The sequence below is a fragment of the Schistosoma mansoni genome, chromosome W, assembly GCF_000237925.1.
Source record: "Schistosoma mansoni strain Puerto Rico chromosome W, complete genome".
In the NCBI taxonomy this organism is placed as follows: Eukaryota; Metazoa; Platyhelminthes; class Trematoda; order Strigeidida; family Schistosomatidae; genus Schistosoma; species Schistosoma mansoni.
In genome coordinates, this window is record NC_031502.1 from 38,177,692 (window position 1) to 38,194,350 (window position 16,659).

General features: G+C 31.8%; 1 protein-coding gene across 1 annotated transcript in view; it reads left to right on the forward strand.

The window, feature by feature from the left end:
* The window catches only part of Smp_157110 (hypothetical protein), a gene marked incomplete at both ends in the record, with an annotated part of 22,080 nt that extends 6,575 nt beyond the window's left edge, over positions 1-15,505 (forward strand). Inside the window, 2 exons of the mRNA XM_018789623.1 lie at positions 13,736-13,875; positions 15,431-15,505. Coding sequence (XP_018655047.1) covers positions 13,736-13,875; positions 15,431-15,505 — 215 coding nt within the window. The remainder of the gene's footprint in view (positions 1-13,735; positions 13,876-15,430) is intronic.
* Between the last annotated feature and the right edge of the window lie 1,154 nt (positions 15,506-16,659).

Below are 16,659 nucleotides of genomic sequence, written 5' to 3' on the forward strand. Positions count from 1 at the left end.
ATCGTGGATGCGCACTGCTGTGAAGATGTTAACCGATTACTTTATCACTTTTTGTAATACTTAAATAATATGGAAAATTTATTCAAATTAAAATATTCATACGAGTAATCTTCTACTTGGAAGCTCAACGTGATATCGACATGGAGAATCGTTAAGGTTTTCAATTACAAAATGTAACTATCTTTTTTGTAATTATTGCTTCTCTCTCTCTAGTTGCGTAATCCGTATTTATGGAGATCGTCTATATGACATTGCTGAGTTATGCTTTACAACTTTAGAAAACCAAGAAGGATTCAATGATCTCTTATTTCTAGTAACGAACACATCCCCTCCCCCCAAAAAAACTTGGCTAAAAGTTTATATTATCAAGTCCTGCACTATCGGATGAAAACGAGCCACATTCCTTCATCATTTAGAATCATAGTGCATTTATGTTTACATATTTCTATTCATGTCAAATATAATTATCATTAATATATTATAGTTTATTTTAATTCATTGTTTTGAAGACAAAATAATCATTCTATATGAAGCAGTAATTCAAATAAACTAAATCATCTACCGATATATTTTGCCTTCAGAATAACAAGAATTTAGGGGATTTAAACTTTATCGCATTGCACAAGCAAGTGGCTATCAGGAATACAGTTGTTGTGACGTTTGAAGCCCTTTCTGATAATACTTTGAATTTTTTGCTAAATGTATCTATAATCAGACTGTACTGTAACTTAACGTTCATGTTCGTCTACAATTTATGTATACATTAGTAGTCAATGATTATTAATTCGAACTAAAATATTGAAAATTCGGAAACTTTTTTCATTCGAATCTATTGATCACTGATTACTAACCATTACCATGTTTGTTTAGTTCATACCATTGTTAGAACTTATAAATAGCTCAGTTGCAACGTCACAAGTTGTGAAAATGTGATACAAGTTTGAATTCTTGAGTAAATATCAGTTTTTTTTTATCAAGATTAAATTTATTCCTAAATGGAAAGTGTCAAGATCATGGTTAACTGCCAACGACATCATCTCAACTACTTACTATCTTTAAAAATATATTTTAACTGTAAAACAAATAATAAAGCAATTAGTTTATTAGCTATGGAACTGTCGGTATTTACAATTCCTGTAATATTTAATCCATTCTCATACATTTACCAATACATAAACTAAAACGGTTATCTTTGGTAAATATTAACAGTTATTCAAATAAGTGGATTGAACAAACGATAGATAAAATAAACAACAAAAAATTATTTTCTATATATCTTATGTAAATAAACGACAATTGGAGGTGTTAAGCATTACGATGAATGTTATCTAGAAATATAAAGCTATCGAATGTTGAATGCATTTTATATTTCTCATAAGTATTTCCTTTGTATCTATATTTTTTTATCAGTTTAAGGGATTTGTGTTGAATTCACGAGTCAACCTAAGTTAGACCGAAATGGAAAAAAGAACTGAAGCATTGGATGGATGTTTCATCCTAGTATGGGACTACTCACCAGCGCGCATCCACCATCCCGCACGCGGGATAGGAATCCAAAACCTTCGGTCTCGCGAGTGAACACTTAACAGCTGAACCATTAAGTTGTCATCCAACGGTGTTCATGTCTAAAGTAGATCGATCTGTGATCTTGTTCAACCCTTCATCCATTGTCTCACACCCGATACTGATTGGATTTCACTGGTTACATCCAGTGCTTCCAGGTTTTCAATGTTGGTCTAGTTTAGATTGACTCATGAATTCATCTTTGGAATAATATCTTTTGTAAGAAATAATTTAATTTATGAAAAAAAGTAGTAGATTATTCATAATACACGCCTATTTTAAGATGAATAAATTAGTAGGATTGTATATGTTTTGTTTAAGAAACACGGTGAGAGTAAGGAAAAGTTGTTTCATCGGGAAAGTTGTTGAAGAATACTAGATATCATCTAGTTTAGATCATTTCAATCATTTGTTGGTGTTATCAACAATTTTAAAAAATAAAATTAGACCATTTTACAGAAGAACAAACAAGCGATACCTTTAGAATAAGATGTGAATTATTTACGGATGTATTATTGATAGGATTTTGTAAAACTGGAGTGATTTACGATAATTTTGATCAAAATTTATATTAATAATCTGACAACTATGAAGATGAATGTAAAATACTTTTGAACATCCAAGATATATATGATTTTCACTTCTATAATGAATTGTTAATACTATTGATTATATGGATAACACGGAAGATGAACTCTACAATTTTTTCATAGTTGAAATCATGAGTCAATTGACGCTTGACTACCATGGAAAACCTGGAAGCACTGGACGGCCGGTTCGTCCTATTATGGGACTCCTCAGCAGTGCGCATCCACGATCCCGCAGCCGCGAGATTTGAACCCAGGACCTACCAATTTCGCGCCAGAGCACTTAACCGATAAACCACTGAGCTGGCCGGCATCCAAAGGTGTTAATGTCTAACTTTAACTGATCCACGAAGTTGAGCAACCGTTCACCACTTGTCTTCAGTGAGTTGATATCTCTACAACAGACTTGATTGAACTCCACTGGTCACTGCTTCCCACTAGAACTCAAGGAAACATTCCTTACAGCCAGTCACTAGTGAGCATATGATTATAGATCAGAAGTGGTTTTTGTGGATATTTCAATATTTTCCTAGTTGAAATCATGAGTAAATTGACGCTAGTCCACCATGGAAAACCTAGAAGCACTGGACAGTCGTTTCGTCCTATTATGGGACGCCTCAGCAGTGCACATCCACGATACAATTGTTTACTGAACCAAGTATATGAGATTGAATTAGATGTATTACTGTAGTGAACGAAAACACAAGAGCCGATTATCAAACATATTTGAACACAATTACAGAATCACTTCGTGAACTATGAAAACCATACAATAAATAGTTCATCTGCAAAATATCAATCAATTGTATCATACTTCACTGTTCATTCGTTTCCACACAAAACGCTCTCTGTTCTACTCCCCTTCTCTTTCATCTGATCAACCTTCTACTACAAGGCATTTCACATTTCACTCATCACACATACTACTTATATCTGTTGACATCATTAGCGAATACACCACCAACGCATCAAATGATAACAATATTTACAAATCCATCATCAATGTTGATCTTCACTTTTCATCCAACAATACAGTTTCAGTTGTATAGCTAGTTTAGGTATGTAAAGATTAAGAAATATATATTACTGTATGATAGAATTTCAATGTAGTAATCTCGTTTGTAACAGATCTAAGATGATAGAAATAATGGTGATAAACATTCAATTATTTATTTTCATTGCAATAATTATCAATAACAAGTTGTGTATCAAAACCTTAAATTAACTTGAATTATTTAGGAAAAAAGTGACATTGACATTATGTTTTTCTCCGCGAAATTGAGTATCCATTCACCAATGTCTTCTGTGAGTTGATATCTCACAACAGACCTGGTTGAACTTTACTGGTTACTAATTTTTTTCCTCTAAATATTAAAATATGACTCATTTCAAACAATTCAATTTCTTAAAAAAACTTTTTAAAAAAAAATCTGTTTAATTCACCATCGTTTAATAAATAAATATAATTTGTATTCATTTAGTATTGTTTACTTGAATGTTCCCATTGATGTTCACAGTTGCAATTGATTAGTCCCTTATTGACATATATACATACTGTGAATATCATCTCGATATTGCCTTCAGTCACAATCATTCTAAGCAAAGATCGATAGTAATCAATACCAAGTGAATTTAAACTTCACTCCATTACACAAGCAAGTGACTGTCACAACTCAGTAACCAAGTGGATAACACGAATGGTACTCAGTTAGAGTTTCGAAGTGAACATCCACTCTGAGATGCAGGTATATCCAGATGATGAGTGCTAAATAGAATGGAAAGCATGTCCTGGATTCCATTGCTAATCACTCTATAACTAATAAGTGATCATATACAATTGTTTACCACTTAACTATGCAGTTTCGTTCTCCAGATTTCTTTTCGTTTTTGTAAAAAGTTTTATTATTATTATAAATCAACACAGAAATTGCCAGAAATACGAACTTAAGTGTTAATTATTTATTCTTTAATTGATAATGAAATACAATTGCAGCATCAGATATAGCACTATAGCCAAATTCACTAGTGAGTTTTATTATTGGTATCCTAAAAGAGTATTAAAATACTCATGAAAATACTTTATGATTATTCAAATTAGTTATACGTTTTACATGTAAACAAAATTATCAGAACTTGGTCAGGTTAGTATTCAGTTATATGTGATTTCATTTTACTGAAGACGTATGTAGCCTCTGCCAGGGAAGTCCAACGCATTGCCTTCTCGTGGCATTACTGTTGTTTATGAAATTGAGAGGACGAAAAGTGAATGTCCGGTGCTTTAACCGGGTTGATGGACACGGAAAGTCCACATGGGGGGGTTGGGAAACTCTGATTTCAAACCAATGGTGCACATGGGCTTCAGGATCCTGAGGGAACAAATGGCGCATGTATCAATCGTTGGTCACCGGCCACCATAGAACTGCATCTCCTCACGATGCTCCACTGTCTTGTGGATCAGACCTTTAGGTCAAAGGCTCCGGGTGCGGCCCACTAAGACAGCCAGTTTGGGCACCTGGGCAGTATCACAGCCCTCACACAAATCAAATTAGGTTTGTGTGGCACATATGTATCTGGTGCCCTTTTGTACCAATATTTGTGTATTAAATAAATAAATAAAAATGTAGTCTATCCTATAAATATGAGACCACTTAAAATTTATTCAACAAACATTTATCATATATAGTTTCTATTTCTCTTGAAATATCTCCCATCCGTGACAATATAATTGCAGCATCTTCCTTTTTATTGTTTGAAACATCAATGAAAGTCTTCAGAACTCAGCTTCTTTAGTGACTATGTAGAGTGTGCTACTTATATCCATCGATATAAGTAATATGTATGATAAACCAAAAGTGAAATACCTGGGGGCAGAAGGTTAAGAGGATCTAAGAAAAGAGAATGAGAACAGATAATGTTTGCTGTGGAAACGAAGGGACGGTGAAGTCTAAGATTATTGATTCACAGTTTGCAAATGAAGTATTTACTGTATGGTTCTCAGATTTTACCAAGAAATTCTGTAATTTTGTGTCCAAGTAGATTCGATTGTCCCGACTTTTGTTGTCGTTCACTACAACTATACTATTTTTAATCCTTTTGACGTGTACACGCTATCTTAATGCCTTCCATGCAAAACCAATTTAGATTTCGGGAAGCTTGAGAAGAGGTTTTCTGGTCTGTACGTTATTCATTCTTTCTTAGCTTCAGACCAGATTTAGGCAAGTTCGAGATAATTTTCGCACACAATGTTATAAAACTCAATTGTTTCGCTAGAATTGTGGGTAAAGATAAATTTGTCAGGTTTTCTTCGTCATCAGTTATTCAGATGATGAGTTTGAGATCGGGAAGCACAAGAAACCATATTCTTTCAATGATTTTAGTGAAACAGGTAGTCGGAAACCGGTTTACAACTATCCATTTTGGTACCTTATATCAGTCGAGCACATCACTCATTTGCATATCATTAAAAATACTTTATGTCTCATATTTTCTAATGAGTATTCTTATTCGTTTAAATGTATTCAATCATGGTGACTAGACTGTTATGCTTAAGTTATGATTGAATTTAAATGAACGAATACAAAATCGATGAATATTAGTTGCTTGAATTCTCAGCTTTTATGACCACTTGCCAACGACTAGAGAAACATTGAAGAATAATGCGGATCGGATAGATGTTTTGCCATAGTCTGGAAATCATCAGTAGCGGAAACCCATAAGCATAATAAAAATCAAAACTAAGACATTCATTTCTCGAGTATAGCACGATAGTGTCAGCCTACTGTGTAGTTATTAAACGGTTCACGATTTTTACTTCTGTCAGTTTGAGATAATGTGCAACGGTTATCTGGGGGTTAATATCTCAAATTCGACACTTGTTTTTTTATAAAGCGGCCAATAATTAATCAATCAGTATTGAAATAGTTTTAACGATAGATTATTATCGATTTGTAATAAGACTGGAAATTTATATTACTGAACAGTGAAGTACTAGAAAAAAAATATCTATCCATTTCCCTTCGGTTTTCAGTTGTTTATCCATTTGATATTAACCCGTGATCTACCGTATCACGTTATTTCATTGTTTATTGTATTAGTTAACTATAAATCTAATCAGTTAAAGAAGTTTAAGTCAAAACAACGGGTGGTAAATAAACTGAACGTCATGTTTCCTTTTTAGTCTATACTGGATAATAAATCATAAATACTATCATCAATAATAACATTGAATAATTCATTATTTTTATCATCATTCGAAAACTTTACTTCCTTAAAGAAAACTAATAATTTCTCTTATTATGTGTTGAAACTTAATTTAAATTTTATCAGTTTACTTTTATATACAAAAATTAAGTCTTGATCACTAACAATGGTTACATTTTTTTTATCAAACACATTGAATTGTGGTATATGTAGCTTTTTTGGATAATACACTGTTTTAAAAAGTGATCTATGTACATTAAATATCGTATGATTTAAAAAAAGGTCAGTTAGTTAATTAAATATGATTATTAAATACGTAAAAGACACTGCCTAGTAGACTAGAAAACTTTTGATGAGACTATAATTTATGGATCAGTCAATCGGGAGCGTTTGAGAGATTTCCAAGTCATGGCGCCAATTTCAGTATCTGATTCTCATGTACGACCGGTTCACAGAGGAATTTAGAGAAGACGCGACAGCTGAGCGGCTACAATAAATGGGACTACTAAGAAGTTCCTTTATTTGTAATTGCGGTAATCAAATGACTTGTAGACCTTGTGCAGACTACTGTGATGATGTATCTTTCAATGTAATATATGTTGGAGGAAGAAGTCTGCTGGAATAGGAACTTTTTTCTCTTGATCCAGATTGAGACTAAGGCGAATTATAATAACTGCTGCGAACTGTATAATAAGAGCATCAGTAACATTGGCTGCAATATTCGCAAATGTTACTGAAGCTTCAGCTGTTCAGTGGTATGAGTATTGTGGAGATATATGAGCAATAAAAATGACAAGCTAACACAACCAGAGTACACACAAACAATATTGAAGCAATGTAGTCGAGGTTGAAAGAGTTTTTGCGACGTTATCATGGTTCTAGAGACCGACTATTATGGATTCATATGGATGAGTTCCTCTACCGTATGCATTACGATCTTAGAACCTTTGAACCTCTTTCTAACCTTGACAAGTATATGGACCATGAAAAAGAAATGTATCCACTTTAGTTCTTTGGTTTTGTATAATATATTTTACTCTATACAAACTGTTCCCTGACTGGCTAATATTTCTGAAGGTCACTTAAGACTCTTTCAAAGGTTGTCCATAAATTATAGTCTCGTCCGACTAATATCAGTCACTCACCACGTATAGGCTTATAAACTAGAGTTTCAGTTGCTATTTCCATTTATGGGCTAGTTTTACTACGTGAGTAATGAAATGTAGATAGTGTAGTTGGATGAAATAAAGCTTTCGAAATTTAAGGGACTCAACTAATCAGTCATATAATACGTAAACGATAAATAATAACATAAAAGCTGAAAAGTATGAAATTGAATTTGAAAGTTTTATCATGACATATATAGTAACGTCATGGAAATAAAAGTATAACAGTTAATCCTATTGACAAGTTAAACAAACTATTAATATAAAATTTTTGTTGTTGTCGAATCACATTCATACTTTTTTCAAATCTGAATTACCAATTCAATTCAAAATATTTTAAGAGATAAAGTTGATTCAATGTGAATGAAAACATGAAACCAAATTTTCAACTAAAAGTTTTAAAAAAATGGTGTATTTAAACTGTTACGAATAAATGTTTTATAGAAAAGAAGATTCTGTGACATTCGGTGAATTAATAAAGAAAGAATATTTAACAGAAGGGGTTTTGTGGATATTATAGTAATTTCAATAGTTGAGATCATAAGTCGATTGAACCTAGACCACCATGGAAAACCTGGAAGCATCGGAAGGCCGTTTCGTCCTATTGTGGGACTCCTCAGTAGTGCGCATCCACGATCCCGCCTCGCAACATTCGAACCAAGGACCTATTAGTCTCACGCCAGTGCACTCAACCGATAGGTTGTCCAGTGCTTCCAGGTTTTCCATGGTGGTCTAGCTTCAATCAACTCATGATTGCAACTATGCAAATAATATTTAAATATAATTTAATAATAATTAAGTATAAGATGTTTTTTCCAGAAAATGTAGATTAAAATCATAAATTAGGTAGGTTAAAAATAAACTTGTAGATTGAATCGCATACGGGAACGGGTAAAAGTAATCGTAGTATTATCACATAACGATATCTATATGAGAACAAATATCATATTTCACGAGTTTAATTGTTATTGTCTCTAGTAATTCGTGTAAACTAAAGATAACTGTTGATAAACTACTTTAACTTCTTGTTTAATTATGCCAAATATTCTATGTCCATGGTGTGTCTGGTAATTATGTCATTGAGTGTTTTAATTCTTCCTCATCTAAGGCTTTCAGTGACATGATCAACATATCTGAGATACGACTTGTTTTATTCTTACCAGTTTAACAACAATGAAAGATGTGCATAAATTTACACAGATAAATTCTGATATCATAGAAAATATAGCTGTTAACTTTAGACAACAGACATATTATTTTGAGCAAAATACTCAGTTTGGCTAAAGTATTTACGTCTATTGATTTAACGTCTTAAATGAACAAGTTAATGTTTAAGCAGACTATATTTTGCAGATTACAGCAAATATAATTTCTATAAAGAGAAATTTTATCCGCAAAGATGGACAGTGATTAGCAATGGAATCCAGGACATGCTTTCCATTCTATTTAGCACTCATCATCTGGATATACCTGCATCTCAAAGTTAATGTTCACTCTGAGACTCTAACTGAGTACCATTCGTGTTATCCACTTGGTTACTGTGTTGTGACAGTCACTTGCTTGTGTAATGGAGTGAAGTTTAAATTCACTTGGTATTGATTACTATCGATCTTTGCTTAGAATGATTGTGACTGAAGGCAATATCGAGATGATATTCACAGTATGTATATATGTCAATAAGGGACTAATCAATTGCAACTGTGAACATCAATGGGAACATTCAAGTAAACAATACTAAATGAATACAAATTATATTTATTTATTAAACGATGGTGAATTAAACAGATTTTTTTTTAAAAAGTTTTTTTAAGAAATTGAATTGTTTGAAATGAGTCATATTTTAATATTTAGAGGAAAAAAATTAGTAACCAGTAAAGTTCAACCAGGTCTGTTGTGAGATATCAACTCACAGAAGACATTGGTGAATGGATACTCAATTTCGCGGAGAAAAACATAATGTCAATGTCACTTTTTTCCTAAATAATTCAAGTTAATTTAAGGTTTTGATACACAACTTGTTATTGATAATTATTGCAATGAAAATAAATAATTGAATGTTTATCACCATTATTTCTATCATCTTAGATCTGTTACAAACGAGATTACTACATTGAAATTCTATCATACAGTAATATATATTTCTTAATCTTTACATACCTAAACTAGCTATACAACTGAAACTGTATTGTTGGATGAAAAGTGAAGATCAACATTGATGATGGATTTGTAAATATTGTTATCATTTGATGCGTTGGTGGTGTATTCGCTAATGATGTCAACAGATATAAGTAGTATGTGTGATGAGTGAAATGTGAAATGCCTTGTAGTAGAAGGTTGATCAGATGAAAGAGAAGGGGAGTAGAACAGAGAGCGTTTTGTGTGGAAACGAATGAACAGTGAAGTATGATACAATTGATTGATATTTTGCAGATGAACTATTTATTGTATGGTTTTCATAGTTCACGAAGTGATTCTGTAATTGTGTTCAAATATGTTTGATAATCGGCTCTTGTGTTTTCGTTCACTACAATAGTTACGATCACTGATAAAATATAAATTTAGAACCCTAGTAAAATTTGTAACAGAAGATAGGACCTTGGATATTTACTGTCCAACACGTTTCATTGTATTAAACGATACTCAGAGAGAAAGGATTAATTCATAGTTCAATGATAAATTGTGGAGTTCTTCCATCAAACTTGAAAACCATACATGAAATACTACATTTGCATGTCTTCTATGAATTGTCTGTTATAAACTTAGTCGTTCATTTATTCTTGTGTTTATTACAATCTCTCTCTGTTGATATTCATTTTTCTCCTTTATTCGATCTCTTAAACCTTTTGCTGCCAGATATTCCATTTCTGATTTGTGTTACATACTACTTATGTCTGTCGAAGTAAGAAAATCTAATTTTTCTACTCATTGGGATATTACAAATATATTAATTTATATATAATATCCATGCAAATAACAAACATTAGTTAGTGGTTAGTTATTCTTCAAAAATAAAACTTGACAATTAATAAACGTTTTATACGGTTGAAATCATGAGTCAATTGAAGCTAGACGACCATGAAAAACCTGGAAGCAATGGAAGTATTTGACTTCATGTTTAACTTTATGAGATTTATGACTAATTTTTAAAAAGAAATTGTTTATTAAAAATATAATTATTGTTTTACTAATTTTGTTGATTCAAGTAGTAAATATAGAATGCTTAAAATAATAAATATGAAAACTGTTATAATTTTATATCCGACTTTCTATCACGTGAATTATCCGCCAATCGGAATACGACTTTTCCGATCCTAACACTGTACCAAATCAATGACGTTCAATTGGTATGAACAGTCTAGCGTCCTTATTGGTCCCTTGTTCGCCTAGTCTTTCCAATTGAGTCCAGAACACTAATGACAGCTTCTGTTATGTATACCATTTATTTCAAGCATACTCGGTTTATATACCAGATAGACAGACCACATCACACCATAAAATGGAAAATAATATTTGTACAAGATCAAGCCAAATGTGGCTGTGAACGTGGGAGACTATAATCAATAAACTGAATATAATTTGGGGACAGTAATTCGTCTAATAGTATTTTATAGGTCAAAATGAAGCTTATAATAAGATGAATATATATAGATTAAATTTAATCACTGAATCGTTATACAATAACAATATATATGGATTAATAGTCCAATAATAGGTCCCGGAAGTTACCCGTACTTATGTCTTCACTACGATATAACAAAAACTAATTAATGTTTAAAAACTCAATACTACAAAACATTTCAATCGTGAATATAATGCCGATAAATTTACAATTATTCTAATAAATAAATGACTCATCAGATACTCATTGTTAAATGACAATTTCGTTAGTTTTAATAAACTAAGCTAGATAATCAAAGATGGAATCTACGACGCGCGTTTCTTTCTATTTGGGACTCGTCAGCTAGACGTAACTGCATCTCAAAGTTGACTTTCACTCTGGGACTCGAACCCAGTGCCGTTTGCTTCAAACGCCATTGCGTCATCCACTTAGCTACTGAGTCCTGATAGCCACTTGCTTGTGCAATGAGGTGAAGTTTAAATTCACTTAGTATTGTTTGCTCGAATCTTCCCATTGATGTTTAGGACTGTTATTGATTAGTCTCTAATTGGCATATGTGCATACTGTGCGTAATGCCTCGATATAGCCCTAATACATAAGCTTTATGAGCAAAGATGGATAGTGGCTAGTAGTGGAGGCAATACGTACATTATGCACATATGGCTAATAAGAGACTGGTCAATTGCAGTCCTAAACATCAATGAGAAGATTCAACCAAACAATACCATGTGAATTTAAACTAGGTAATGTTAAATAGTTATACATCGATATTATTTGATAGGTTTCACATTCCTAATACACTATAATTAGCCAACTAACTTCGTTATCTGGAATTCTCTTCTATCCATAAAGTAATTTAATATCTCATGTAGAACAGTATTGTATTCTTTCTTCAGATCTTACTGGTTGTATATAAATTATATGTGTGAAACAATGTAAATTCGGTGTGAATGTAAGTTGAATATGCAAAAAAACAGTCTTTTAATTGATCAACAGAAACTTTAAAGTGTTTATTCATACTAGATACTGATGGAAAGTAATCGTGCAATAAATGATAACAAATCTCTATCCAGGAACTCAAATTGTTAACTTTGATTTCATTCATATTAGTTCATACTGTTAATTTTTTATTTACTAATACCAGTTGGTCAACCAGATTTCATGATTTATTAACAAAAGCGACACGGCGGAAATTAGTGTATTTTTGATGCGTAGAAGAATAGAACTGTCAGGTTTACTGAACATTGAAATGTTTTTATTACCTCTGACGAGATATAATCATTAACTTTTTAATTATCGTCTATTATTTTAAGTCTGTAGTTTTCAAAGCGTTGACTATATACTTATAAGGCAATAAGCCGCGGATAGTTTAGTTCAGATTAATAAGCATTTAATGAATAAATGAGCAATCACGTTGAATGATTATACCAAAGAATACATTAGTAATTTGGAGGTTGATTATGTTGGATGAAGACTTTTGAGTGAACTCAATAAAGAATTGTACTTACATTAGAGTATGTAAATATTTTGTTATCAAGTACCGAAGTAAACACAGAAATTCAGCAGTTTATCAAATGTCAATCAGATATTTATATGGCATGAATGAAGGGCTCAATTTATGGCCTACATTCGTATGTTGTGCGTATGCAAAACATGATCTTTATTATCTCAGTAATTAGATAATGTTTATGTTTATAAAATACTTAGAACACAGAGTTCTTGTTCTTTCGTCAAACTAGATTATTTTCTTTATTTTATTCCGAAGACGTTTCTATCACCTGCTTAAAACTACTTCTTTATACCATTCTGTACTTTTATTAGGGTGGAAAAAAAGTTAAAGAGATGTTGAATTATTTTCGACTTTCAAGTAACTCCACTTGTATTGAATGAAAAGGCCAATTATATTTTGTGAAAAATTATTCTGGAACTTTTCAGTTTAAATTTCTGACCTTATTATTCCGCAATGTATAATGACAAGGTATGTAGTGTCGGTTACTATGTTAAGCCCACATAGGTTATTCCAGCCTTTGGACAGATCAATCTATTCATTCTACTCAAGCCGCATTCTGACCTTGTTAATTATTATCAGTTTATCAACCTTGACTGTTCTTATATGAGGATATATGTGTGCACTTCTTATTCTATACATCAGATGTCTGTAACTTATTTTTGTGTGACTATAAATATCGATTCGCGCTTCGTTAAATCGAGTTGGTTTACATGCCTTCTCCACTGCGCATCATTTGATTCACCCTCTTCTCTTCATTTCGTTCCTCTGATTGTCTGTCCAGATCAATGAGTGTACAAAATGAACGTATTTGAAATCCATTTTCGTACTTGACTTATTTAATTCCATTATTCACTAACACGGATTAGGTCGATAATTATACTCGAGGATAGACGACATGAATATTTTATTAACAATTACTTACACGATCAACCTATAGTAAGATTTTGGCCAACGAAAGATATAACCGTGCATATAATAGATATATATTTATAGGTTCGAAATTAAGCAGTGCACACTGAAAGGATTTGATTTTCGTTCCAAGCTTAAATTTCCCAAATAATTACGCAATCTCTTTTTCACTTTTTTTCAGGTTGTTGTGTATTTTTCTGTTATTCATGTTCAGTATGTTTAATGTATCGTGATTATGGAGAATGTTGTTGTGCACCATTAATTGTACCCGCATCTGAATTTGTACTGGGAACACAACATCGTGCACGTCAAAGAATTAAAGTAAGTTTATTGTTGTGTTGTATTTTTCTCGATTATGAATTATTACTCAAGATTGTTGGTATTAATCTTACTTCGTACAATTATGATAAGAAAAATGATTCAACCAAACTTTAATTTGAATGTAGGTGGAAACACTTTAAACTCATGTCATTTATGAGATTTTATATGGAAAATATTTCTCACTACAGAAACATATAACCAATATTACTTAAAATAACTAAGAAGCCTAATCAATTTTTTTTATATTAATTACACAGAAACAAAACAAAATGCATTTTAAAAAATGAAGTTTTAAAAGAATCTAAACATTCTTTTCCGATGGGTAGTTGTTAGAGCATTTTTGAGTTGTATGTACATATTCTAACAAAACATGCATTTCACAAATGATAGAGCGGTTAAATTGGCTTATAAGGCCTCAATAATAACGCTAAAATACTCGTGGGAATGGAAATATTTTATTTTTATATACAGCATGCATTGCTTTCATGAATGTGTAATGTTGAATTCAGCAGTATTATTCTCCAGGTCTAAATTATTTTTTAATAAAACCTTTGTCAAGTGATAAAAGGACAAAACACATTGAAACTAGAGTATAAATTTGATATCAGAATCCTTTATAATAATGTCAAGACAAACATCGAAATTCAAATATAATACAACCACAAAAACATAAGATATTCTAATGCCATTTTATCACTGGGTGGTGATCAATGTCATGCGTGTCAAGTCCGTCTTTATTGCTGATCAAATGCAAAGAAGAAGTCTAAAACACATCTTACTTGGTAGAAAAATAGATGAAACATTAAAAGATTTTATAAATAAAAAATTAGATCCCCCCATCAGATTTCAATAGTTTGTGATACCATGTTGGGATATCCCACATTAACGTCGTATTTAATTCTAAGACAGTGAACGTTGCGTGAAACACAATCACGGGATAATGAAAATTCTGATACTAAATGTATTGAGAATATTATATTTCATTCGACAACACCATAATTTATGGAGTACCTTTTAGCAACGCTACAGTGACCTTGAGAAAATTCGACGATTTACTAGGGTCTAAAAAGGGTTGTAAACTAGTGTGAGGAATTAAGATTAGAATTTTGAGTTGTAACTTAGGATTAGGGATCAGACACTAACTGACACCAGCAATAATGCCAAAATGCTATTTAGGTGTATGAATGGGTGAACTTTGAGCCAAAATCAAGGACATGCTATCTTTGGCTTCTATGGTTTGTCCATAAATTATAGCCTCGTCTTCGATTAATATTTATTTTGTAGGCAAGAAAATGAATCGTTAGGGTTTAAATTTCGGTATGTTTGCCGAATCACTGTATATACTACTGTTTTAGTTAACATATTACGGTTCAAATATACAAGAAATAAGCTGTACAACACACCCTGAAAAGCAAAGACAGACATGTATTCAAAAAATAGCTTAACTAACGTTATTAGTGAGTACATATAGAATAAGTAATGAACCGGGACTGACACCTTCATCAGACACTTGCCTGGATTTAAGACCCGTTCATTAAATAATTGATTTTTGCAGCGATTTATTAAAGGGTTTGCTATAAATTTGAGTGAATCCGACAATAGTCAAACATTCAAAGTGAGATTCCAATAATGAGGTAACGAAGTTTTATTCAAATTAAACTCGCTCCACTGAATACTTTAATATGGAAACTATCTACTACAAAGTTATCTTTTGTTTATAAATGGACATTTCTGAGGAGGCAAGTAATTGTGTGATTCTATGCGGCTGGAAGAAATCGATTTCTTTGATTCCATCTATCATTATCATCATCATCAGCGTAGCAATGTCAGGTGATCCTTTAAAGGGCTGATAAGCTAACAGAAATTGATATTTCAGTTGAAAAATGCTTGTTAGATTACAACTATATATTCATTTTAATTATCCATTGTTACATTCATTATAGGGTGGAATAGCATCAGATTGCTGTCAGTGGATATGGTGTTCTTCATGTTATGTATGCAGACTAAGAAGAGATATGAACTATACATTAAGCCAACTGGGCACTTTAATTTAGGCATCCATGTATTACTTACAAATACGATAAATATCCATGTACGTATAAACAGACACCTAATTTCGATTTGTAATTTAACATGAACAATTCCCTATAAATACAAATTTCTTTTTAAATTATTTCTTTTATTTATTTGGATGTCATGTAGCTAATAGTTGGGGTAAATGGAGATTTGCATTAAAATTTTCGTTTTTTCCTGGAGATTCTTATTTATTTATTAAAAAAGAGCAGTAGAATATATTCTTTTAATCAGTTTTTCATCATGACTCCACACTACTCGAGTTACAGTGTTACATAATGATATCATGGCTTCACAAGTAATTACGAGACTGAAGTCAAATAACCAACGAAGTAGTTGAAAGGTTGTGGATAAGATAGTTACAAAATAATCAAGGTATTTATATGTGAAAATTATATTTGAAATAATCTCAGTAATTGAAATTTAAATAATTCCAACGTTTAGTCCAGCGAACTTGTGTGAAAGTCGTCAGGATGAGGATATAATGTCTTCTCTATAATCGGCGCCCAATTTTTGTCAAACTATTCGTCCTAATACTGATGAATATTTGTAAAATTCAAGGCAATCATTTGTAAAAATTAAAAATATGTGATTTAATGGTTGATAAGTTACATAATATTCAACGATAGAATTCACAAAATATTTTGATTTGAAGTGAATCGAATAATATTTACGTAAGACTGAAGAGACTAATCTTAAAATTACACAAGA